The sequence below is a fragment of the Pelecanus crispus genome, chromosome 13 (genome assembly GCF_030463565.1).
Source record: "Pelecanus crispus isolate bPelCri1 chromosome 13, bPelCri1.pri, whole genome shotgun sequence".
NCBI lineage: Eukaryota > Metazoa > Chordata > Aves > Pelecaniformes > Pelecanidae > Pelecanus > Pelecanus crispus.
Window position 1 is genome coordinate 12,886,444 of NC_134655.1, and position 24,769 is coordinate 12,911,212.

General features: G+C 54.7%; 1 protein-coding gene across 1 annotated transcript in view; it reads left to right on the top strand.

Annotated features, from left to right (window-relative positions):
* The first annotated feature begins 673 nt into the window (after nucleotides 1–673).
* Nucleotides 674–24,769, top strand: part of FRMPD3 (FERM and PDZ domain containing 3) — a 31,405-nt gene continuing 7,309 nt past the window's right edge. Inside the window, exons 1-12 of the mRNA XM_009481096.2 lie at nucleotides 674–824; nucleotides 1,073–1,175; nucleotides 1,558–1,603; nucleotides 2,867–2,971; nucleotides 4,044–4,151; nucleotides 4,686–4,817; nucleotides 5,373–5,492; nucleotides 5,638–5,774; nucleotides 6,603–6,726; nucleotides 7,431–7,520; nucleotides 9,072–9,251; nucleotides 20,534–20,678. Coding sequence (XP_009479371.2) covers nucleotides 674–824; nucleotides 1,073–1,175; nucleotides 1,558–1,603; nucleotides 2,867–2,971; nucleotides 4,044–4,151; nucleotides 4,686–4,817; nucleotides 5,373–5,492; nucleotides 5,638–5,774; nucleotides 6,603–6,726; nucleotides 7,431–7,520; nucleotides 9,072–9,251; nucleotides 20,534–20,678 — 1,441 coding nt within the window. The remainder of the gene's footprint in view (nucleotides 825–1,072; nucleotides 1,176–1,557; nucleotides 1,604–2,866; nucleotides 2,972–4,043; nucleotides 4,152–4,685; nucleotides 4,818–5,372; nucleotides 5,493–5,637; nucleotides 5,775–6,602; nucleotides 6,727–7,430; nucleotides 7,521–9,071; nucleotides 9,252–20,533; nucleotides 20,679–24,769) is intronic.

Below are 24,769 nucleotides of genomic sequence, written 5' to 3' on the forward strand. Positions count from 1 at the left end.
TGCCCTGGGCTGGGTCTTCCCAGCTTCTGGCTGTCAGGGCTTCAAGGAGTCCCAGGGCTGGTGGCAGAGACTTGGTTGTAGTGCCAGGAGCCATGGCTGAGCCTGCCTTAATCCCAGTGTTTAGACTGGCTAAACTTGTTTCCACTTGTCTCTGGTATTGTGCAGCCGTGTTACATGGTGTGAAAAAGCCAGCCCTTGAGTTTGGTCTTAAACCTCTGCAGAACAGGCAGAGATTGCACTCCAGTCATGCCAGGGCTGCCGTCTCGTCTGAACCCTGCAGTGGCATCCCTCAGGTAATGGCCAGAGTCACACCACCAGGAGTTTATCCCATGCAGGTCTCCCATCTAATGAGGTGATATGCTGGGACAGGGATGGAACAGTGAGATGCTGGGAGAGAATGGCATGATTTACCCTTGGGGGGTATCTCCATGAATGTCCCCCAGCCCAAGCTGCTGGCACTGTGGCAAGGACGGGCACTGAGCAGCACCGCTCTGCAAGGGAGGACGGGGGTCTGTGGATGTCCTGGCAAGCTGCTGGGACCCACAGTGCCAGCAGTGATGCAGGAGGCAGGTGGAGTGCCCTCCGGGTCGCAGACGGCTTGGGGTGAGCGGGGAGGGCTGCCGTGATGGGGTGCATTGCAGCCTGCCCCTCCGCTCTGCAGCGCAGCCATGTGATGCTGGAGGAGCGTGGTGGCGATGATATGGAATGTGGGCAGCTGCCTTCGGACACGCTCCGACAGGTGACGGTCCAGCGCCACCCCTGCTACGGATTCGGCTTCGTGGCCGGCAGCGAGAGGCCGGTGGTGGTACGCTCAGTGGCAGCAGGTAGGGTGTGCGGTGGGTGGGGTCCCTGGACATAGCCGCCGGGTGCCAGGAAGCACAGTGGCACCTTCCCCTGGTGGGACCCCTCCCTGGGCTCCTGTCCTCTCCTGTCCCCTCCAGTGGGTCTGCGGGGTGCCCTCTACAGCCACATACACAGCCAAACTCTTTGGGCGTGCTTGGGACCCTCCTGCTTCCCCTGCACCCTGCAACCCCAGGATGCCCGGGCTGGCCCTGACCCTCTCTCCCGGCAGGCGGCCCCTCTGAGGATAAACTCCTGCCAGGAGACCAGATCTTGGCCATCAATGATGAGGACGTGAGTGAAGCCCCCAGAGAGAGATTCATCGAGCTCATCAGGTGAGGACAACGCTCGTCCCTCATCGTGTCCGGGGAGGGGGTTCATGCCAGGCTGCTGTGCCCTGACCGGAGCCTGGGGGTGTTGATGCACACCCCCAGGCTCCACTGTCACTGGTGATGACTGCTGGCTTGGGAAAGCCTCAACCTGAGCAGGGGGAGTGCCTTGGAGCAAGTGCCGTACCCCTTCCCGGCTGGCCAAGGGGTGGGCAGCACTGGGAGAGCCCCCACAGCCATATTACCAAGCACCCCAAGGAGCACACAGAGGTCCCAGCCACCGTCAGGTTGGGGAGGGTGGGATGTGCTCTCTCAATAGCCAAATGCATGTGTTGAGGGTCTACCACCGTGAGGTCCCATCCCCCTTCATTTCTCCTTTCTGTCACAGGAAGGCCAAGGACTTCATCATCCTCACGGTCCTGCACACCCACCAGGTGAGACAGGCAGGGCCACTGCCAGCCCTGGGGGAGCCAGGAAGGGGTTAAGAGCCCTTGGGAGGCTGAGGTGGGGTCCCTGGGGACCACTCAGGCAGCTTAATTGAGGTGTTGGACTGGTGTCCCACCACACCAAGGCTCTTCCAAGCTGTCGGGTCTGAGAGCTGCCACAGCCCCACAGGGTCAGTGTGGGCATGCGGCCATCTCCCTGTCCTCGTCACTACCTCCTTGCAGGAGGGAGAGAGGAATAATATCCCCAAACCCATACGGTTTGCTGAAGGCATCAGGCATATCTGAGGCAGTGACCCGTCATGCCAGAGGTGGCAGGGAGGAACGTGCCACTGTTGTTCCGGGCAGGCTCAGCCGGGGGTCCCTGGGGAAGCGGGAGTGCCAGGCTGCGGGCCCCAAGCAGTGCGGCTGGCGGTGGTGCTGGCAGCGGGTGGTGATGGTGCACTGGGGCTTGGTGCCCGCAGTGCTGGAACAGATTGAACTGTTACGCCGGTGGCAGTGGTGGCAGGGCATCATTTCTGCTTTACTGAGCCCTTTGATGTCAGTGAAGGAGATAAGTGTGAGAGCTCCCCTGTGCTCCTCTCCTCTCCAGGAAGGATATGTCACCGCCCAGCGCTGCTCCATCAGGAGTGGGGTATGTGCTGGGCTCCGAAAAAGGTTTTTGTCTTCCGGCCCTGGATGGCCGCCAGCCAGGACAGGCTGCTCAGCTGATGCCGGTGCCCTCAGACGCACACAGCTCTCCAGCATGACCACCTCCGTGCCGGAGCGTGTGCAGGCAGAGGCTCCCCAACATCTGGCACTGCCAGCAGAATATCCCACAGGGCTGCCTGGGGTCCTGCCATCTCCCATCTCCCAGCCACCCGGCTCCTCCCCGTGGCTGCAGACCCACATCCGAGGGGCTCATCTCTCCTATCCAAACCAGTGCTGGTTCCTCCGAGCAAGCCCCGGCTCATGTCTGCTGGAGCTCAGCCTGCACAGGGGGTGCCGAGCACATGTGCCCGCTGCGGGTGCAGCCTCCCCCATCATGCTGAGGGTGCTGGTGTGACTTCAGGGGCTGCTGCTCATCGTTCTGGCCCTGCCTGCAGCACTGTATAACCACAGCAAAGGGGACTTGCTTTCCACCCCCCCATTTCATGGTTCACTGCCCATTGTCATGCTGGCTTCAGAGAGGTTTTCTCTGGGCGTCGTGTCTGGCTTTCCCTGCACCATGGCTCCAAGGGTAGGCAGGTGATTTACCCGGTGCTCTCTTTCCAGTCTCCCAAATCTGCTTTCATCAGCGCAGCCAAGAAGGCGAAGCTAAGGTCCAACCCAGCGAAGGTCCGCTTTTCAGAGCAGGTGACAGTCGGCGAGACAGACCCAGTAAGTCCTGCCCTGCTTTACTCCATGATTCACCCCCTTGAGGCATCCCTGAGGCCATGAGGTGCAAGGTGGCTGCGGTATGCAGGGCTCCTCTCCCCTGATTTGGGCTCTGTGGGTGAGAGCAGCCCTCTGGCCCGGGGAGCCCTACAGGGCAGATACCCTTGGGCACACTCAAGGCGTTGGGTCAGTGCTGGGGGGACATGCCATGGTCCTCCCCTGTCCCTCTGTCTGGATGGAGCCCCAGAAACTGTCCTTGGAAACCTGATCCCACCTGAGTCCCCCGGGGCACCCAAGGGTGACATCCGGGCAGTGCTGCCAGCGCCTGCCCTAAGGAAGGTCTGTAGCTTCCAACCCGGTGCCAAAGGCTTTGCAGGAGTGCCCGTCCATGGGGCAGGGCGACCAGGTCACTGCTGTGTGTCAATGGAAGCTGTTATGCTGCAGGAGTGTTCCAGCCCAGTGCCATTATCTCTTAATTGCAGAAAGGTTTTATTAAGCAGCGTACAAAAAAAACCCCAAAAACAAAGCAAAAAAACCCCTGTAAAGCTCTTCTAGCAAATTCTATTTTTAAGCAAAATCACTTAAGTAATTATCCATCTGATTGAAACGCTTCTCGCTAAATAAAATCAGCCTTCACCCAACTTCCTGCACAGGGCATGTGCAAAGTTGAGGTAGACTGGGCTTGGGTTATGGGTCAGGAAAGGGGGATCAGCTCTGAGCCACGCCAGCCATCGCCTCCCCTCTGGGACACCAGCTGGGGAGCAGGACAGGCTGCCAGGCGTGGGCACGGCTCTGGGACGTGCCGGACAGAGTGGGATGCTCCATTCCCTGCAGCTGCTGGGAGCTGAGGAGGTGAATCTGTTAGGCAGCTCAAAATTGCTCCAGCTCTGTGCTTCTTGATGGCTCAGCAGAGACGCTGGATTTTCAAGGGAAATGTGCCTCAGCGCATAAGCCCAGCGAAGTGGAGGATGCCGTAACCGCTCCATCACTGACACTGTCTCTCTCCCTACCCTCCCTCTGTCTCTCCGTGCTCCCCATCCTCCTCGCTTCCCCCATTGCTGGTCCCATGCGGCAGGATATGTTGAAGAAAGAAGCTCTCCTCCTCATTCCCAACGTGCTGAAGGTTTTTCTGGAGAATGGGCAGATCAAATCATTCACGTTCGACGGCCGAACCACCGTGAAGGTGGGCCCCTCTGCTCCCCCCACAGCACCGTGACACTTCTCTCCTCCCGCCTGCCTGATACATTTTTCCTTGTCTCCTGCTTCCTTGCACAAACACTGCAGTGGCGCTTGGCTGGCTGCAAACTGCCACTTCATGATAGATAGCCCCTCCGCCTCCCTGAGCGACATACTTTGCAGCTGGCAGGGATGGGCTTTTGCTGTCTTTCTCCCACTCCTAACTTTTCTCCTTGCTGTGAGCCTGCCCTCCAGCCAGGATGGATGTTCCTGTGAGTCCCCCTGCCAGGGGCCAGTTCCCTGCAGCCCCCCTCCGGAACACCGCGGTGTTCCCCGAAGTGCTGGGGCTCTGGCTGCTGGTCACCTCCTGCTGTGAGGTCACTTCACCCAGCCGTGGCTGGGTACCGTCCCGTGGCCCCTCTCAGCACTGCAGACCCGCATCCTGCACTGGTGCAATCCCAGGTGCCGGGGAGGAGGGGGCTCTCAGTAGGGTGGGAGGGAGCCAGTGCCTCGCACCCAAGTCTGTCTGTGGCATTTGCAGGATGTGATGGTGACATTGCAGGACCGCCTGTCGCTGAGGCACATTGAGCACTTTGCCCTGGTCCTGGAGTATTCCAGCCCAGAGCAGAGCCACCGGTTCCTGTTGCTCCAGGACAAGCAGCCGCTGGCCCACGTAAGCTGCTGGATGCAGGAGGGCATTGGGACGGCCATGGCCAATGGCTGGGACACAAGGCAGGCTCTTCTCCCACCAGAGTGGGGCTTGGTCAGGGTTGTGCCATGGGGTGGTGTAGCCTCTCCTTGCCTCTGGCATGGTCCTGCAGGCTCGGGTGCAAAGGGTGGCCAAAGAGGGAGATGATCAGGGTTTTACACATCCCACCCTGACAGCACCGTGGAGATGCTCTGTGCTCCAGCCTGGGCAGCTGCAGACAGCATTCATGAACATCCTTGGTCTGCCTGGGAGAGCCAGGAAGCTGGCGCTGCATGGGACCGGGGATAAAATGGGGATCATGGAGGAAGCGTTAGCCTCGGTGGCATAAACCCCTGCAGCACCAGGCAAAAAGCTGTCACACCAAGGAAGGCTGGGCTGTGCCTGGGATGAAAGGATCAGGTGGTGCATGGAGCAGAGGAATGAAATCCACCCCCAGGGGAGAGGAGAGGGGGTCTTCTGCCCTGCAGGCAAAATATACATGGTTCCTGGGCTCACCGCTCCTCTCTGCTCCTGCCACAGGTTGTGCAGAGGACACACTACCATGGCATGAGATGCCTCTTCCGTGTCAGCTTCTTCCCCAAGGACCCAGTGGAGCTGCTGCGCCGGGATCCTGCCGCATTTGAGTACCTGTACATCCAGGTAGGGGACTCACCCCAAGGAACTGGGAGCTGATGGTGCTTGTGGCCCATGCATCTGCCAAGGCTGGGCCCTGTGGAGGCATCCCTCAGGTGGCGGGTGCCCTGTCCCCGTGGCTGTCTGAGGACACCTCTCCTCCCTCCTGCAGAGCCGCAACGATGTGATCAGAGAGCGCTTCGGCACAGACCCCAAGCCAGAGATGCTGCTGGGGCTGGCTGCCCTCCACATCTACATCACTGTCTCAGCCACCCACCCCACCCAGAAGATCTCCCTCAAGAATGTGGAGTGAGTCCTCCTCCCTCTCCCCACGCCGCCACGCAGCCCACTTCTGTGTCCCCTCCCTGTGCTCCTGCTCACAGCCCCTGCGTAACTGGGGTGCTCCCAGCAACGTTTTGGGGTGCTGAGGGTGAGAGCCCCCCTGGAGCTGGCCGGTGGCTCACAGGCTTGGCAGCAGTGACACACAGCCCCTGGTCCCACCATGGGGCCATGTAAGACCCCTGCATGCTGACATCCAGCCATGCACGGCAGCCTTGCTGGGCTGGTGGGGATATTTGCTGCAAGCCCAGGATCATTTCCATGGGAACCCGGGCTGATTTTCCACCTGGCATCCAAGGCAAGGAGAAGGCACTGTGGCTGTGTAATCTCAGTCCATCACCAAGCCATGCAGCCCTGGCTCAGCCCTCCTGCAGCTCCCAGTGGTCTTAAATCCATACGGAGTCCATCTGTGCAGGCTGGCCTTGCCCAGTGTGCGCAGGGAGGAAGGGGGGAGATGGCACCCCGGGGGGACCCCAGAAGAGGTTTGGGGATTTGCCCTGCGTCCCTTAACGTTACATGAAGGTGAGTGGGAGCTGTGCTCAGCTGCAGAGCCTGGCACGGCTGCGTTCCCCAGGCCGGTGCTGGTGGCTGTGACACCAGCCAAGGATCCCATCCCTTTGGGTGCCCAGGCTGGGGGCTGCCGCTGCCCCAGCTGTGACACCAAGGAGGTGCTGGTGCGGCTCCAACTCCCTCTGATGGCAAGAGGGTGCTCTTGGGCAGCATCGCTTGTTTCTGGCCCTCTCTGCCCATCGGTGGGGTCTCTGGCCTGGTGGCTCAGGCAGGCTTCCCTCCCCACAGGAAGGAGTGGGGCCTGGAGCCCTTCCTGCCCCCCTCGCTCCTGCAGCTCATCAAAGAGAAGAGCCTCCGGAAGTCCCTCTCGCAGCAGCTGAAAGCCCACCAGAACCAGCCTGGCAGCACCAAGGTGAGCCCAACCCATGCAGCCACGGCTCAGGGCTGGTGGGGTGGCAGTGTGCCCTCTGCCGCAGCCGTCCTGTTGTCCCCGGCTGCTTGGGGACTCCTGTTATTGCTGCTTAAGCCCCCCTGGATGGGAGATAAATCCCAGGGTGACAGCTAGGCAGCCACTCTCTCCCCCAAATCCACTTTGGAGAGCTGATCTGGATTGCGGGGTCTGCAGCAAGGATCAGTGGGTGAGATCAGCTGAGAGCCAGCTCTCAGCTTGGCTGAAGTGGCACACATCAGTTAAGCCTGTGTTTATCGTTATCTCTGCTTCTGGGTTGGGAAAGCTCTGGAGGAGGCTGCTGAGCCACGGCCTCGGTCCCTGCAGCCATCGGAGCTCCCTGGGGGGTTTATATATCCCCCAGGAGGGTTATACGTGTTGGGGGGGATTATACATCCCCTGGGGGGGTTATACATCAAGTGTCTGGGCTCCTCCCTGGCTGTGCCTCTGCTGAGTTACCTCCCAGCATTTGCCCAGGATGGCAGGGGAGCAGAGACCCCTTCTACCCCATGTCAAGCCCCCAGGCTTGCTGCCAGCACAGCCCATGCCCTGAGCTGCCTGCCAACACACTGCGCACCCCTGCTTGGGAGTTCCCGAGTTTGCACCAGCCTCTTGCATTTCTTCCCCCTTGTGCTGGTGGTGATCACCCGTGTGATGTGTTTTGTCAGGTCTCCACAGCCCAGGCGAAGTTGCAGTACCTGAGGATCCTGAACGAGCTGCCCACCTTTGCTGGGGTCCTCTTCAACACAGTGGGACTGGTACGGTAATTCAGGATGGGCTGGGAGGTGCTTGGCACTGGTCCTGAGTGTGCACTGGAGGGGATAGCCAGTAGAGATGTGGCTCCCACAGAAATTACTTCTCTCGGTCTCTTGCTCTGCCCCGCTGGGGTCCAAGCCCATCCAGAAAAGCCTTCAGAGCCTCTGCTGACAGTAGGTCAGATCTTCAGCTCTGCAGGGTCAGGGTCAGCTCTGTTCTTGCCAGCCTTTTGGGCAACGAGATGACCTGCTCAATGAAGTCAGAGTATTTTCAGACACATGTTTATAGCTCAGTCCTGCCCCGGCAGCATCCTGCCATCCATGTCAGAGGAGGGCCACCCTTGGCAAAGGCCACCGCATTCCCTGCTTGTCCACACAGGGACTAGCCTGGCTGGCCTTACCGTCTCCATCAGCAGTGGTCCAGCCCAGCCACTCCTTGGTAGCTCTCAGGAAGCTGCCACTGCCAACGGCCCATTCCTCCCTCATCTCCATCAGAGGCATCTCCACCCCTCACCCAAGCCACCTCACTTTCTCCGTGGCAGGAGGAAAGCCACCAAGCCAAACAGGAGAACAGTGGACCCGCTAAGGCTCCCTGCTGCCTGGCTCGCCTCTCCATCCCTCTCTCTCCACCTCCCATTCAGGGCTCTCCAAGTGTCACCTCTCTGCCATCCTTGCCTTTACCCCCACCCAAGGTCTCGGCACTTCCCTAGCTTCCCTTGCTTTGCCTCCTGGGTTCCATCTCTTGCAGCCTTTGATCTGCTCTGTTTCCACCACACCTCGGAGCTCCTCACCTCGCCGCTCAAAGGGTTGCCTGTAGGAAATCGGTGAAGGCAGAACCATGTGGTGTCTCGTCAGTGCCATGGCTGAGCGGTCAGAGCCTGCCTCTGACACTGCCTGGGTGTGCAGCATTGGGCAACTCACCTCTAGTGTGGGTGCCCTGACATTGGTTTTTTTCATCTCTGACACCAAAGCAATGACTCTCAGCCAGCTTAGGAGTTGAACCATGTGTAAATGGTAAGAAGTATTCCCATATGCTCTTCTACACTGGTCTGCCCAGCTCCTCTTCACCTCCAGGTCTGGCTTGAAGCATCCTTCCTGGGCAGACCAGAGCAAGAAAGATCTCTATTTTCAGTCCAGGCTTTAGTCTTTCTTCTTTTCTAAAATGCATTCACTCCCTCCTCTGCTTCCTTCTCTCAGAGGCAATGTCAGATCAGGCAGATTTGTAACATGCTCTTACTTTTCTGTAGTGATACCAGCAGGCCTGAATATTTCATGTGGACAGTCAGTTCACTGCTTTATTTTTAAATAGCCTTGGCATCCCGCACACTACACTGTTCCCAGCTCTGTAGAGAGGCTCAGGGAGGGGGGGTTCATGGCACCAGCTTCACCTGCAGCTCTGCAAAAGCCATCCGGGACCAGGCTGAGCTGCCAACATCGAGGCTTGGCTCCATGGAGAGAGCCAGGCACAGCCCATGTACAGCCCATGCAGCCCCACGGCAGGTTTATTCAACCCTGTCCTTCTGTCTTTCTTTCTCCATGTGCTTGTGCTACCAGGACGAGAAGCAGCCAGCCACCACACTTCTGGTGGGGCCCCGGCATGGCATCAGCCACGTCATTGACCTGAAGACCAACCTCACCACGGTGCTGTCAGAGTTCAGCAAGATCAGCAAGATCCAGCTGTTCAGAGAAAACCAGGGGGTGGCCCGGGTGGAGACAAGCATCCTGGATGCCAAGGTAGGCATGGGTGCCACAGAGGCAGGCACCAGAGAGAGGGGATTGTGTGGAGGCTGTGTTTGGGGGTTCAGTGTTTGCCTTTGAGGGGGTTCAGGACACAAGTGCATGTTGGAGCTTCTGCTTGGAGATATCTAGGGACTCAAAAGCCCCTTTCACATTATGGTCACAGAGTGCGTGTCTGCAGCATCCCCCCTGCCTGTCTGGCTCTTTGTGCCAGAGAGGCAGGGACTGATGCCAAGGGTGCATGGTGCAGGCATGGTGGCGTTCCGGCCATGACCCAAACACCTACCCAACAGTTCAAGCAGGGTCCTTGGGGTAGATGGGGGTGACACAGGCCACGCAGGTAGCAGGGCCCTTTGGAGGCAGGACAGTGCCTCACCTCTGCTCAGGGCTGGAGAGGAGCGGTCCATAGCCATACCTGGGCTGGATGCAGGTACTGGAGGGGACTGGTGGGGTTTCGTGCGTTAGCAGCACTTGTGAAACTTGTCAAGCCACGCAGGATCATTGAATGAACTGGAAAAGATGGGACGGGCAGTGTCGGGCTCAAAGTGCAAGAAGAGATCGCTGGGCATCCCTGGGCATGGATGTGTCTGGCTCCAGTAAGCCACCCCCCGGGTATCTTGCCACTGCCTCCGTTATCCTTCCCATCAGCCCATGGAGCAGTCTTTCCATTCCTTGGCATACATGTCCTCCTGGGCCCTGTGCATTATTATCCTGCCATCCCCTGCTAGTTGTTGCGTGGTGCAGTGCTGGTTCTGGTAGTCGATCCCCGTGGTCAGGCCCCACCACCCCTCCTCTCCCCTTGCAGTCTCCTGCCTCTCCTGGGTCCCAAACCCTTCAGAAGGACGGTCAGAAATACAGTGAGAGCTTTACTGACTTCTTCGGTGTCTGGTCCAGCAGCCCCAAGATCCTAAGGAGATATTCCATTGGCCTTTGCTCAGGTTTTTAATAAGTTAGGACACATCTCCGACAGACTTGCAAGCAGGTAGCCGTGTGCCTGCTCCAGGGCATCCTCAGTGTCACTGCCTCACCGCGCCCAGCTCTTCCCTGCCTCATGGGAAAGGACAGAGCTGAGAGGCAGCGATCTGACAGATAAATGCCAAACTTCATCCTCTGCTCTCCTCCCGCCTTGAATTCAACAGGATAGAGCTGGGATTGAGTTTCAGCTAAATTAGACAGGAGCGGTGCTTGGCAGAGGCTGTGTCATGCCATCACATCTGGCACAGTGGAGCTGTGACCACTGTGGGGCATGGAGATGCTGCTGCACAGTAGACAGGGTGTATCTGCACAAGTCGTCCAAGCCTTTAGCTGTAGGTCAGTTTTGCTGCCCCTGCATTCATCCCTTTTCCCCCCAAGGCTGATGAAGCTGAGCTGCTTTGCTGGCTGTCTCCACGTTTCCTCATCTCCTGTGAGGTGTCTAAGCCTCAGCCCTCTCTGCAGCCCTTTCCTTGCACTCTCTATTTCATCGGTAGCCTCGCAGATATAATCATGGTGGATTTGTTTAGGACTCTCCTGCTGTCTCCTCTTCTGGTGGATTTTAGCACGTCCTCCCACCAGGCTCATTAATTCCTCCAAGTCTGTTTTCCTGCTGCCACTGTGCCTGGTCCAGTAGCTCTGTCGAACTGCAGTAACACCCCAGTACCCTCTGCCAGAGCCGCACTCATCCTCATCCCCTCTGCTTCGGCTGCCCCCTCCAACAGCCTCATTGGTGAAGCCCTTTTTTTACATTAGTAATTCAGTGGGTATTTGGTCAACTGTAATGTCTGTAATATTCCCTCTTCCACATCCCACTGAGGTCAGTTACTGCCCAGGTGAAGCCCTGGTGTCCTGCTGTGCCTGTCCCTACCCTTCAAAACCCTCAAACCTCCAACCCTGCAGCCTGAGCAGGTGGAAGCCCTCCCTGTCCAGCTCTTCTGGCTGCCTGAGCTGTGCAGGAGCCCACCAGGTCTCCTTACTGCTTACGGAGCAAGCATAACCAAGGGATAGCATCTCCACCATGAGTAACCATTCTGGTTCCTCTTGGTGCCCGCACCCTTCAGATATGTGTGTATAAATCGTGATATTAATAGATCAATAATAGGCTGGTCATGACCCCATGACTGACTGCTCGTGGCTCACTGCGCGTGCTCAGAGCACGGCATGTTCCTGCTGTCATGTAGCTCCATGGCCATCTCGCCGGCTGCAAGTACTGCACAGGGAGATGTGCGGTCTTAGCTCTGCTCCACATGGTACTACTCAGCCCCGGGAGCGTGTTGAGCTCATGGTGGGGTGCACGGGCCCCTCTGGTGCCACTGTCCCTTCCCTGGCATGGGAGGGGGCAGGCGTCGTCCCCGGCACAGTCCAGTGCCCAGCTGAGACTGGCCGCAGGAGTGGCAGATGTGCTGGAGTCTGAGGTGATGCTGACGTCCATCTGCTAAAAATTAGGTGGCAATTCCCACTCAACTTCTCCACAGATCCTGCAGTGCTGCTCCCCTCAGCTGTGCTCTGCAGCAGTAATTAACTCCATAACACCGCCAGCCCTTTCCTGCTGTTGGAGCAGACTTTCTCCCGTGTCCCCTCTATCCAGCCTCCCAATTGCTGGAGAAAAGGCAGCTCACATACAACTTTCCGCAAGCACGTATGCATGCATGGCGGCTTTATCTCCCTGAAAATTTCAAGGCAGCTGTCTACAGCCACCGAAAGCCCCTCTGCCTGCCTGGAGCGGAGTGAGTATCCCATTTGTGAATCTCAGCAGGCTCAACAGCACCCTGCCAGTGCAGCGGCTGTCTGTTATCTGTCTTCATTTAACCATTATCCAAAGGGCTGGGTTTTAAAGCCAGAATGTCTGCTCCAAAATGAGGCATATGCTAATCCTATGCAGGACAGCGATGGATGAGGCAGGCTAAGAAAAGCAGGCAAAAAGATCATTACCTCGCAGTGCTAATCTTCTTTCTGCAATTATTCTGTGGCACTGAACTTGTCGCTGGCTAAAGCCCTGGGTTGAAAATAAATCTGTTTCTACCATGAGTTGTAAACTATCAGAGGGTCGTGCTCGAAGTAGTGGCCTGACTGCTCTGGGGACCTGCGCTGAAATGAGTATCGCTCCTGGAAGCCTGTCGGAGCCCTGCGGATTGCAGAGTAGGTGAGGGTGTCCCCCTGGGGCTGTTGCACCATGCTGCGTTGTGGGATGCTGGTGCTGGGGCAGCTCCGGTGTGTTCCCCAGGTAACGGCAGGGATGCGGGCGAGCCAGCCTGAATTGGTGGGGTGGCAGCAGCCCATCGCAGCTGCTGGTTGGGTTACTGTGGAAACAGCAGATGTTCAGTGACAGTTAAGGGATTTGTGCAGAAAGGCCATTTTGAATTTCCAAGCACCAGGTTTATTGATGTTGTGCAGTTGATCCTAAGGGTTAAAAAAGGGGTCAGATCACAGAGCAGCCATCAGCCGGGAGGTCTGCACACCCCAACCACACCAGCCAGTGCCACCCAAATGTCCTTATCTGCTGCTTGCCTGCAACCGCAGCCCAGACGTACCTGCTGGCAAGGAGCTGGGGAAGATTTTCAGGTAACAAGCAGGCTTGAGGAGATCGTAAACCATTTGTATTTAGTTCAGGACAAAAAGAAACGGTGTTTGTCTTATAAATTATTCACTGGGTAGTTAATTTGTGTGTTTTGGAGCTTTTCCATCCTGGGCTTCAGTTTCTGTTTAAAACAGCCCATTTGGGATACAAACCCAGGGCTGGTGTCTCTGCTTTGCTTCCTTTAGCTGTTTGCCACTGTGAAGGTGGCAAGTGTGGTGGGGCAAATGCTGGCAGGACCCCTTGTAGACGAGCTGCGCGACCTCAGGACAGAGGAACAAAAGCCTCCAGGCCTCTGCTGCTGGGTCCAAGAAGGATTTTTATTCCCTGCAGTGTCCGAGGGAGCTGCTAGGAGGAGAGGAGCAAGTTTCACCTCGACAGCCGCAGAAGGAGCGGGGCAGGTTTGCTTGGGAATGCTGAGAAAGTTCACAGCACACAGCTGGGGGCAGGTCGGTGCTTCCCCAGCTGCACTGCAGTGGTGCGGGCATTTTGCAGGATCTCGTGGTCATTTGCACCTGGCAAAATCCCCTCTCTGCTGGAGCCATCACTTCTCTACTCTTCCTCCCGGCTCCAGACTTGCAGGTGTTTGAGCATTGATTCTGGAGCTCATAGATTCGCTGGGGACAGGGTGGTGGCACATGGTGTCTCCTGTGATCTTTATGCATTAAATGCAGCTTGTCTCAGTGGTCTGGGGGCCCCCCAGGCCTGCATCTCCCAGGGGCTTCCCCCTCCTGCTACCCAGCAGTGCTGGGACCAGCATTTGAGAGCAGCCAATGCTTCTGAGCCAGCTCACATTTGGGCTTCCAGGCACGCATCTCCCCTCCTCCTCAGCGCAGGACTGCAAAGTCCTTTTTTACCTCCCAGCATCCCAGGAAGGGCAGTGTCAGCATCTCCTGCCCGGCATCCAGGCAAGCCCAGCAGCGCTGATGGGGTGCAGAGGAGGCAGATGGGCTGCTGCTTGCCATGCTTACCCAAGCTCCCCAGTGCAGGAGGCATGGGGAGAGCTGCTCAGCTCCATGGGCACATCGGAGTCAGCTCCTGACATCCAGCCAGGTGGCTCCACCACGTCACACCCCTGGCTGTGCAGCTCCGCAGCTCCTGCAGAGGCAAAGGTTTTGTTCTTACTGAAATGCCTTTTCAGATGGAGCATTTCTCCTTTCTGATTTACACAGCTACACACCACTGGGCTTTTTATTATTAACAGTCTTGACATTGGCAAAAATGCTGCCGAAGCCCTCTGAATGGGAATGAAAGAGGAACGCTCAGGGGGCAGGCAGATCACCTGAGCCCGGACAAGCATCTGCAATTTAACAGAGGAGCTGTCCCAGGCTGCGCCTTGTCCCCACGCCAGGCTGCGGGTCAGGAGCCCACGGCAGCTGGCTGCTCGCCAAGCGCAATTCAATCAAAGGCGTTGGGGTAACTGACTTCATGTCTCCCAGCAGGGCTTGCAGCCAGCTGGCGCTTCAGCTGAGATCAACAAGGAAAACAAAGGAAAAATTAATTCAAAAAGGTCCCTGGCTGCTGCTGTGCCTGGAATCTGGCTATTGATGTCAGCGTCCCAGGGGCCCCAGCATGCTTCCAGCCTGCCATGGAAATAAAAAGCCGCCGTGCACAGCCGGGGTGCAGCCCTCTCCTCTCCCGCTGGAAGGAGGGAAGTCCTGCCCACCGGCTGCCCCTCCGGCTCCCTGGTGATGGGACGGTGACCCCTCTGCCTCCAAGCCTTCCCCACCAGAGCCGGCAGCACCAGGCGCCGGCAGGGCCGCAGCTGGCACCGAGCCCAGTGGTGCTTCCCCCAGCTGAGCGTGGCAGGGACATGCTGTGGGTGCCGACGCCGGTGCTGTATGTCCATTTGCCAAACTGTAGTCTGAAAATGGTGGGGAGACCCATCAAACTGACAAGGGCAGGCGTGGCTGGCATTACTCCTGCTCGTGCGAGCAATGACTGAAGCCCATGGATTTCTCCTACACAAAGAGTGAGGCTTTGGAGTGATGATGGACCTAAAGGCGCTGGTTCTCTAAGCTGAATTCATCTTTATTTGCATCAAGCCATTCTGAAACACTGTCATCTCGTGGGAGAGAGGGAGGGGTTGAGATTTCCTTTGGCTCAGTACCCATGGTGGGAGGCGCGGATGCAGTTTCCCCCCTCGCAGAGCGGGATGTTAAGCAAAGCGCGTACCAGGGTGTGTTGCCAGCCCTGGCACCACCCATAGCGCTGCCCGCGGGCACCCAGGACAGGAGCCAGCCAAAAACACGGGAGCCAGCCAGAAACACAAGAGTTAGACAACATGTGGAGAGGATGAGTTTCCAAGCCTGCAAAGCCAAATTTGATTTGTTTATTTAAAAATAAAAAAAAAACCGCCACCAAACCAAACAAGCAGAGTTCAGGCTTCCAGTGCTGTGGGTATCAGCACAGCCCGACGGTGCTGCAACCTTGGGAGTCTTGAGAACTTGCTTCAACAAATAGGAAACGTGGAGGATGCCAAAAGGCAGGCTCTGGTTATTGGAAATCCCACAGGGAAGAGCAGGAGCCCTTTGAGTAGCTGGGGGGCAGATGACAGCTGGCCAGGGTGGCAGCTGCAGCGTGATGGGAAGGTGTAGGCCAGACCTGCATCTTCCCCAGGACGCAGCAGCACCACGAGGGGACACAGCATCGCCATCGAAGTGGAGAGGAGGAGACGCCTACAAGTTTGCAGTCTAAGGAGGTGCCTCTCCATCCGCTGAGACGTTTTGTGGGATGGTGCAAGGGAAAAAGGAAGGCATTCACCCAGCAGAGGTGGCAGCTGTTCGAACCCTAAGGAAGGAGACGCTGCTGCAGAAACCTGAAGGTCTGCTGCTAACAAAGGCAGGAGGTTTATTGATCAACAAATGGGAAATAACGGTCCTAATCACAAGCAGCCTGGTATTGATAGAGCTGAGTTAATAATGCTTAAAGGGAGGGAAAGAAAGGTCAATGTACAAGTGAAAAATTGACTGCTGTCTTGTTAGGCCCGGATGCCTATATTATTAAATATGAACTTGGCAGTGCACCTCAAGTAAACCAGGGAACACAAATTATGTCGGATCATCTCCTACCTTTCTACTGCACTACGTTAATGGAAGCAGGGTAAGACCCAAAAAAAGGGGGGGAGATTAAAAGGAAACGCACATAAGCTTAAGGGTTATAGCATGCATAGATCGAGTCATAAATTAATTTAAATATGAGGACTGTTAAGATCCTCTAGCATAACCCTGGCCATAAAATTTCTTCCAGACGTTCTTCTATGAAAACTTCACCTCTGTCTGAACAGAAGAATATCCTCCAAAAGGACATGGAGCTTTGATTTAAAGGCAGGGCATAATAGAAAAAGCACTATATTCTTAATAAGCTAATGGAAAACTCATTTCTTATATCCAGTATAAACGTATTTTGGTTTACTTTCCAGAGAGACTGGTTGCCAAGCAGGAAACTTTTAAGTGAAAAAATGTCCTTTTCTCATTAGGACTAGAAAATCTAGAAAACCAGTATGAGTGAAAGATCAAAACATCAATAATTTCAGGCTGGTATTATGCATTTAGATGTAGAAAGAGCATTCTCTTTAAAATTTGCTTCTTTTCATGTTGGCATATTACAGGTCAGAGATGAACCTTTACCTGTGCATCCCACTGGGAATCTGATGTTTGGCATTTTTAGAGCAGTAGGATTATCCCAGTAAGTTTGCCTCTTTGTAAAACCAGCTTTCATCCTAAAGGTGCTGCTGCCCTGGCAAAAATCAGACAGGCATTTTCGCTCTGGCATCCCAGGGAAGCAGAGCCCTCGGGGCTACCAAGGTATGAGCCCCTGCTGCTGTCACAGCAAGAACGTGCCAGTGAGGAGGAGGAAGAGGATGGGCTGGTTGGCATGAGACACACCATTGGTGTGTGGCTGGAGGATAACTGGAGGGTTATCCTAGTTAATAGCTTGTTTCCCATTGGTGATTAACACTCTCCTGATTAACAGCTGGGAAAGAGGTACTGCATTTTGTGGCCACTTCCAAAAAAATCAGTGCCAATGGGGCAGGGAGCAGATCTTAGAGGAAGGACACCAGTTTTGCTCCTGCTGCATCCTTGCCTTCTGGCTGCTCACAGAAGTATCTCTGCTCTACCGCAGCACCAGGGTTAGAAAACTTACGAAGATTCACGCTCTTTCAGGTTGCTGCCTTTTTGTCTGGTCTGGTTGAGATTCAGCAGCAAGTTAAAAAAATTGCAGGGGAAGGCAGGGATGTTGCACGAGCCCCAGCCCCTTGGAGACCAGGCCAATACTGACCACAGGCATGAGCCCTCACTGCTCCTTGCAGAATGTTTCCAAAGGAAAGGAGGTCAATCCCATTCACTGCAAGACATGGGTATCACAAGGAAGCCCAAAGCACAAACTGCAGTCCTGCGTTGTTGTTACTTAGAGCAGCTCCCTGCAAGCTGCCATGAATTTACCATCTAAAACCCTTAGCAACATTAGTTGGGAATTTTTCATGCAACTGTTCAGAAAGTCAACGTTTGCTCAGCTCGCCTTTGCCTGGCTGTCTCCATGAGATCTCATTTGCCTTGCCTGTGTGGAACGGAGTGATCAAGATTGCTGATGTCTAAAAATAACATCTCGGTTAGCTGCCATCCCTGACACCTCCTCTTTGTAACCTGATTTCCCAAGGAAACAAGGCTACTGTGATAGTGTTACTTCTTTGCCTCTTGACCCCACAAATCACTTTCAGATTTGTTGGCTACTTTCAGGGAGATGTGGCAGCAGGGTGGAAATCTCAAACGCAGCTGAGCTGCTGCAATCTTAGCAAAATTACCTGGGTGGGTGGAAGAGAGAGGTTCAGTCTTGTAACCCCATGTGGAAAAGGGTTACAGAGATGTCTGTTAGTGAGCAGCAAAGAAGCCACCGAGGCCAGGGGAGACACACAGCCCTGCTGCAGCAGCTTTGCTCACATTCAACATCTTTTTAAACAGTCAATAATTCATCAGCAGGACACAGAGCACCTGCAGTGCGGGCTCCCAGGCCATGGGAAGCTCGCTGGAGCACTGCTGGCAGCAGAGGTGGACAGCTTCAAGCTGCCCCTGAAGTGTTTTAATCCCTAACAATGATATTTGAATGCTTGACAATTAGAGAAGAACTTTCACACCACTTGCTTGCCAGGATGTGAGAGTAATCATTTCTAAGACCCCCTCACTAAGCTGTAATGCTAATCAGTATTAAGATTCGTCTTTTTCAGAGCAGAGTGCTACAATTAACCCCAGCATGCCATGCACCGATTGCTGGAAGATGGTCTGGAGGCTAAGCCTGCTTGGAGACCTGGCAGGGAGCTCGTGGCATCTTGGTGCATTGCATGTATTTTATCTGTAGGCCAGAAACACCAGTCGGGTGGTTGTGTCTCAGTCCTGTCTCCCTTCAGGAGGACTGATCCAGGGGCTGCTTCTTGCCAGCAAGAACCTACAGTCCCATCTCTGGATGGGTGGGAGCATCCTGAAGCAGAGAGATCCGAGCAAAGATGCAAGTAGGACAGGGTCTCAGAGGTACTGGTACCCAGCTGGGGTACCAGAACTGCACCACGGGCTGAATGGCGAGTGCTGGCAGGGAGGCAGTGAAGGTCCATGACTCTGTGCCACTCAACCTTGGTGTCCCCAAGAGCTAGCTGTGAATCTCTGGCATGTGACTCGCACATGGTGGAAACTACCCCCTAGTTTTCCTTTTGAAAGGGAATTCTCAACCTGCCTTGGCCTCTTCATTTAATCTCCCAGTAGTGGATACTCATCAGCCATTGCCTCCCCTTGGTGTTTGCTTCCTTTCTTGTTGCTAGCACTCAAACCCTCGCTGCTACAAGAGGGGGGAGAATGTGCAAATGTCTCTTTATTCAACAGATGGCTTGAAAAACCCAAGAAGGCTTAGCCCTATGTAGAAGGCACTTGTTTTAAGGATGCTTCATACAGCAAAACTGGAACTGGTTTCCTTTCATCACTTATGTCAAGACTGGAGCTGGGCTAAGAGGTGTCACCCCCCCTACTCACCGCTACATGCCTGCCTCCTTCCAGCTATGTGGAGAATCTCTTCTCTCCTTTCTCTCTATCTTGATACTTTCACTTTGATCTGTGTCATCTCAGGTTTGTTTTCCATGATGCAGAAAGAGCCTCATCAAGTGGGCAGGGGCAGAGCCTCTCAGCAGAGCGCATTCACTTGTCGGGTTATTTCTCTTCCATGTCAGATTATTTCTTTTCCTTTCTCTTCCTGCACAGCAGCCAAGGAGGGAACTTCTTTACCTTGGCCCTAGGAGGGGAATCAGCCCCTGCCAGGGGCTGGCATGGCTTCAGGATCACATGTGGCTCTGCCCAGGGCTGATGGCTTCACACCAAGGTTAACTGCGTTGTATGGTCCAGAGGATGATGTGTTGTAAGGCCGGGTCTCCTTTTCCCGCAGTTGACTTGGTGGCTTAAAAAAGCAAGTGTTGAGCAGAGCACAGAACTGGCCAGTGGGTACCAGGAACCTCCTGTGGTTATAAAACAAGAAAACCAAATAGCTTTAATGCTTTTCACACTGCATAGGCTTAAGTGGTTTTTAAAATGGGCTTGGTTTGCCCTGGATGTGGTAAATGAGTTCTGAGTCCTGGAGGGCTGTCAGTGTGCAAGACACCAGGTATGGCAGGACGGGCAGCCCAAGCCACAGCAGCAGCTAAACATCCCCCAGCTGCCTCAGATAAGCCCTGTACCTGGGTACAAAGGTCCTTTAGGTAGGGGTGCTTTGTGCAAGGGGTAGATGAGGGCTAGAGCTGCCATGCAATAACTTTATTGAAGGCACTGTCATTTTTTTTTCCATCTCATGGGTCCATCTTGAGCAGCGCTGGGGGCTCAGACTGAGCGTGGACTGCTTGACCAAGCTGTGCTGCCGTACGCTACTCTGCCCAGCCGGATCCCAGCAGTGCATGGGACCTCACCCGGCGAGTAAAAGTGGATCTCACCCCAACAGCTTCCCCAGGCTAGCTAACCCTGTCCTTGGGACAAGCCAGGAGTCAGGGAGTTGCAGTGTCTGTCGCTAGATTGTGCAGTGATGTTACATGTGGCACACAGATCATGTCTGATTTTTTCTTCTCTTTAAAGCAAAGACCTTTTTTAGCGTGCAAATAAATGCTCTCCTAAAAGAGAAGACACCATCTGCTCCTAAGCACAAATTTAATTTTCCGAAGGGTTAGATTTAAGTAAGATCCACAGGCTCAGAGTGGTGGCTGGGGGACCCTGTAATGGGTTTTTGCCCCTTCTGCATCTTGCTGGAAGCAGATGTCTTAGTTTATGGGAGGGCGATGGTGCCTGCAATGAAATGGGGGTTCTGACAGCTGGAGACTCCACAAACTCCCTGAGCTCCCCCGGGCCTGATGGTTAAACTGGTGCTTGCAGGTAGGCTTAGAGACAAAAGATCAGGAGCCAGTTGCATGGGGGCCCTGTCGTGCACAGCCTGTGCCCTGCAGGACTCTACCTCTTTCATCATCCTTAGAGGAGTCAGCAAGCGGGAATTACAGCTGCGGCGAGGCACTTTCTTGTGCACAGTGATTTGTTGGGTGATCTGGAGCAAGCACGTGCACCTGGCTGTTTTTTCTTGTGTGGGTGCTGAAAGTGCCACCCAGCTCACCAGTTACGCCAGTGCAGGGCCCCGGCACAACCCCTTTGGAGCACTGGTCCCATGTCAGCTGAGCTGCGTGGCCCTCATGCGCTTTGCCTCTCTTGCCTTCCAGCCGCTGGTGTTGCTGATGGAGTGGCCTGAAGCCACCAACTTCGCCTGTCTGATCGCAGGCTACTGCCGTCTCCTGGTGGACTCCAAGAAGATGATATTCTCCAGGGTCCCCAGCCAGCCGCCCCCGCCTCAGATTATCAAGGCAGGTACGTTTCAGCCTCTGCTTTCTACGCAAGCTCCTTCCCAAGCCTCCCCCTCCTCCTCTTCCCTCTGCCCAGGACTCTGCAGCATTAGAAAGGAGAAGAGTTTCTCTAGCATCTCTCCTCTGCTCCCATTCACCCTGCAGAACCAGCAGACCTCCTTTTAACCAGAAAACAAGGAGCAGGGAGACAAGTCCTCATTTTGGATAAGCTCTGACTTGCGGTGTCAGCTTGGGCCCTAAATGCTTGCTGCAAGTGTTGTTCTGGCAGCTCCTAGAGCAGATCCAGGAGGTGCCATTTGAAAAGACCTGTAAAGCTGCCAGCTAAATGCTGGGTCCTCACAGAACAGCCTGTGAATTGCCGCAGGGATGCAGCACACGGTCCTTGGCCGGCATCCTGGCTCTGGAGACCAACATGAGTGTGTGCACTCAGCCAGGGACTGCGCTCCTGCTGCCTTTGGACACTGATGCCTTCATCAGTGAGGGTCTGGGCTGCGTGGGCAGCTCTGCAAGCATGGCTGCTCTGCTGATTTCCTAAATCAGGAAGGAAACTTTTCAGCTTTTCATGTGCCCAGCCTGATGCAGGAAGCAGAGGGCTGGTCTGGGCACAGCAGGAGACCAGAACAGCTGAAGACAGGTTCTGTCCCACCAGGCACTGATGCTCTCTTCCTTGAGGATGGATTGCAGGTGTGAGTCACCCTCAGAATGCTCAATGATTCTCAAGAGTGATTTCAAACAAGAGCCAACCATAAGCTACATGCTGTTCTTCAATGCAGGTGTTCAGATCAAATGTGTTTTGTATAGGGAAATATAAAATATAGGATCAGTGGCTGGAGATGGGCGAAATACCAACCCACCTGACTCTGGAAGGTTGTCCCTAGACCTCCTGAGTGACACTGCAGCTCCAGAGAGCTGTGACAAGTCTTCAGTTTAGCTGGCAGAGTGTCAAAACTGCCTCCTCAAGATGGGACTAGCGGGGGGAGCTGGGAGGAGGGCTGAGAGCTAGCAGGGTCCTTGGGAAAGGCCTCGGTGCCTCTGAGGTCTGAGGAAGGCACCCGGACACAGAGTTAGCACATGTGGGAGGACACACTCCCAAGAGGCATCAGAAAAGCATCTGCAGCAACCTCAGTGAATCTGGGGAAAGACCTGGCAGGTGATGGTGTAAGTATACGTGCATGGTTTCCTTTAGTTTCTTCACCTGTGCCTCTTATTGACAGCTGTCACTGTGCTCTCTGCTGTGGATGCCCTCCAGATACACATTTAGTCACATTTTGCTATGAGTGGAGGGTGTGTTCAACTTAAATGGCTGTCATCAGAGTGGTTCTTCCCTGGCTCATGTCAACCTGAGATGGGCTACAGGGACACATGGGGCACATGGCTGTGGGGAGTCAGAGGAATGTGGTAGGAAGTGGAGAGCATCCCAGAACATCCCCAAGGGCTCGGAGGGAGGCTGGCGGTACCCACAGTTACTGGTCACTCAGGGGATGTCTCAGCATATGCGAGTGGTGCTTTTCCACACTCTAGCAACAGTGATAATAGCCAGGATTTTTCCTTGGGGAGATTTTGCTTCATGGGCATTGTCCAAACCTATGCCAAAGGGGTAGTAGATCTTGCCCTTTTCTTGACAGTCTCAGTGAACCAGTGTCACTCTTCAGGGGGCTGGAGTGAGTATGAGGGGAAGTCACAGTGTGGGTAGGACAGCAACGGAGCAGTGGATCCATGGTGTTCATAGCAAAGAGCTAGCGCTTCTCTGGATGGCCTGGTATATCCTCAGGATGCAATGAAAACCTCTCTGACCGGTGGAGTGGAACAGTTTCCCTGCAGACCCAGTACACTCAGCCCAGCCGCTCAGGCATCTTTCAGAAGGAGTTAATTTAGTGTGTATTGAGAAAACAAAGTCTGCTCACAGTTCTGGTCTCGCTACGGCTGCAGGCTGAGCTGTCAGGATCTAGGCAGATCACAAGGAGCAGGGACTGCTGATCATTAGCACATCTCTGCAGGAATGATAAGAAAGCCCCACTGGGATGAATCAAGTTAGCCTAGGCTTTGACTTTCCAGGCTGCAGGCAGGCTGTGCCAGAATCTCAGCTGTAAAATCAAGCCCTGGCCCGTGCTTTTTGCCTAGAAGAGGACCACATCCATCTTCCCTGAGGCCCATTAAAACCTCCTGCTGAACTGCAGACATTTTTAGAAATGCACACTCTGTCCGGATGCTGTCAGTTAGATCCATCTCTCCACATTTCCCTGCGGAGCCGTATGCCAGATCCTTGCCCTCTGCAGGAAGGGTTGTGCCGTGCTGGAGCTGTGCAGGCAATTCCCCTCCCTGCCCCTTCCTCTCCCCACTCCCACCAGCAACCATCATCAGCCAAGCAGCTCCATGCCCTTGCCCTTGGTTGCGCTCTCAGCTCTTCATCAGGACCTTCTTCTCCAGAGCATCGAGCAGCTGGATTATGGATTTTAGGCTTTTGGCCCCATTCAGCAACAGGCCTGGGCTCAGCATGGGCAGCCAGCGAGGCTGTCCTAGTGGGGCAGGCTGCTACCATGACCCGTCAGAAGTGTCTGGCTTTGGGAAAGCCTCTGCTTCAGTCCAAGTTGCCCCACCACAGCCCAGCCCTGAACACACATTCCCAGCTGCAGCAGCCTTGTGTCCACTCACACAGCTGTCATTTCTGAGTACTGGTATGTCCACAAATGGGAGAGATACTGTTTTGATTGGGATTTTAGCATTGCAGGTGGTGAACAGTATAATACAAACCTCTGTTTGGGGAGACAAATTGTCCAATTTGTTGAGCTAATGAATTTAATTAGGATTTATTTGATTTAATTTATACTTGGTAAGATGGAGCCTGCATCCCCCTGGCAGCCTTTCTCAGCACAGCTGCACAATTCAACCTGTAATGCAGACAGATGCCCCTCCTGAGGGCTGGACCACTGGTCAGAAGTTCAAGCAATATTTCAGCTGCTTGCCTCGCACAAGGGAGCAAGGGGAGGCCGTCACAGGGAAATGCTTAACAGCAGGAGCAGAGGACTCTTTCAGAGCTAGCCTGGTCCGATAGCTCTCAGCCAGAAACAGCGCATGGATCGTGGGCAGCGAGGGACAAGGGACTTGGGGGTGTGTCTGTCACTTAAAGTCAGCCAAGCTACGTTGGATGTCTCCCCAAAAGGCAATATTGCACCACGTTTAGCAGTCTCCTGAGGAAAACTGCTTGGTCTGGCCAACGTTATGCAAACATGGTGACAACAATTCCTTCTTGCCATATAACGCGTGAACTGGAAGACTGAGGCTGAAGGTCCTCATTTGTGCATGCAGCCCGGCTGGTCCTGTTGCCCTCTGAATATGGCTGGTGGCTCAGTGATGTGGCACCCACATCCCCGTGTCTCAGTGCCCGCTGTGCTGGCCAGCCCTCCTCTGGTTCTGCCAAGCTCTGCCTCCCAGCAAGGTACTGGGATCTTGCTTCCTATCCCTGCTGCTGTCACACAGCACAGAAACAAGACATTTTCCCAGGTAGCCAACGTGGATGGAGTCTAGCCCAGAGCAGTAAGAAAGCTGAGATGTTTAGGAAACAGACCTGTCGGGAAAGGTTAAAGGAATTTGCTGTGGTTAGTCTAGAAAAGAGATGGGTGAGGAGATGGAAACGGAGGAACAGGACAATATTTCTGATGTCTAAAGGTTGTTTGTAAAAGGGCACTGATCAGTTGTGCTGCTGGTCCATGGTGTCATTGATCTAATTCCTCGCAAAAAACAGCTTTAGGGTCAATACTTTCTTGTCATAAATGTCATAATATTTAACTTTATAGAATTCATATGGTTAAACTCTATAGCATGTAATCATTTTGGAGACAATGGAGCAAACCACACAAGGAGATGGTCTGCTCCATCAGTGTGTCACAGGGCTTTTGCTAGCTGGAGCTCAGCTGCTTCTAAATCGTGTCCAGCCACCCTCTAGGCTTTTCTGGCCTCCATCACTGCTATACCCCAGCCACACCTAAGAGCCTCACTAAAACACTTTCAACAGCTCTTTGTTAATGGGAATCCAGATTTTACTGATTTAGGAAAAAAAGGCATGTTAGCTTCTTCCATACCACATGGGCTTTTTTT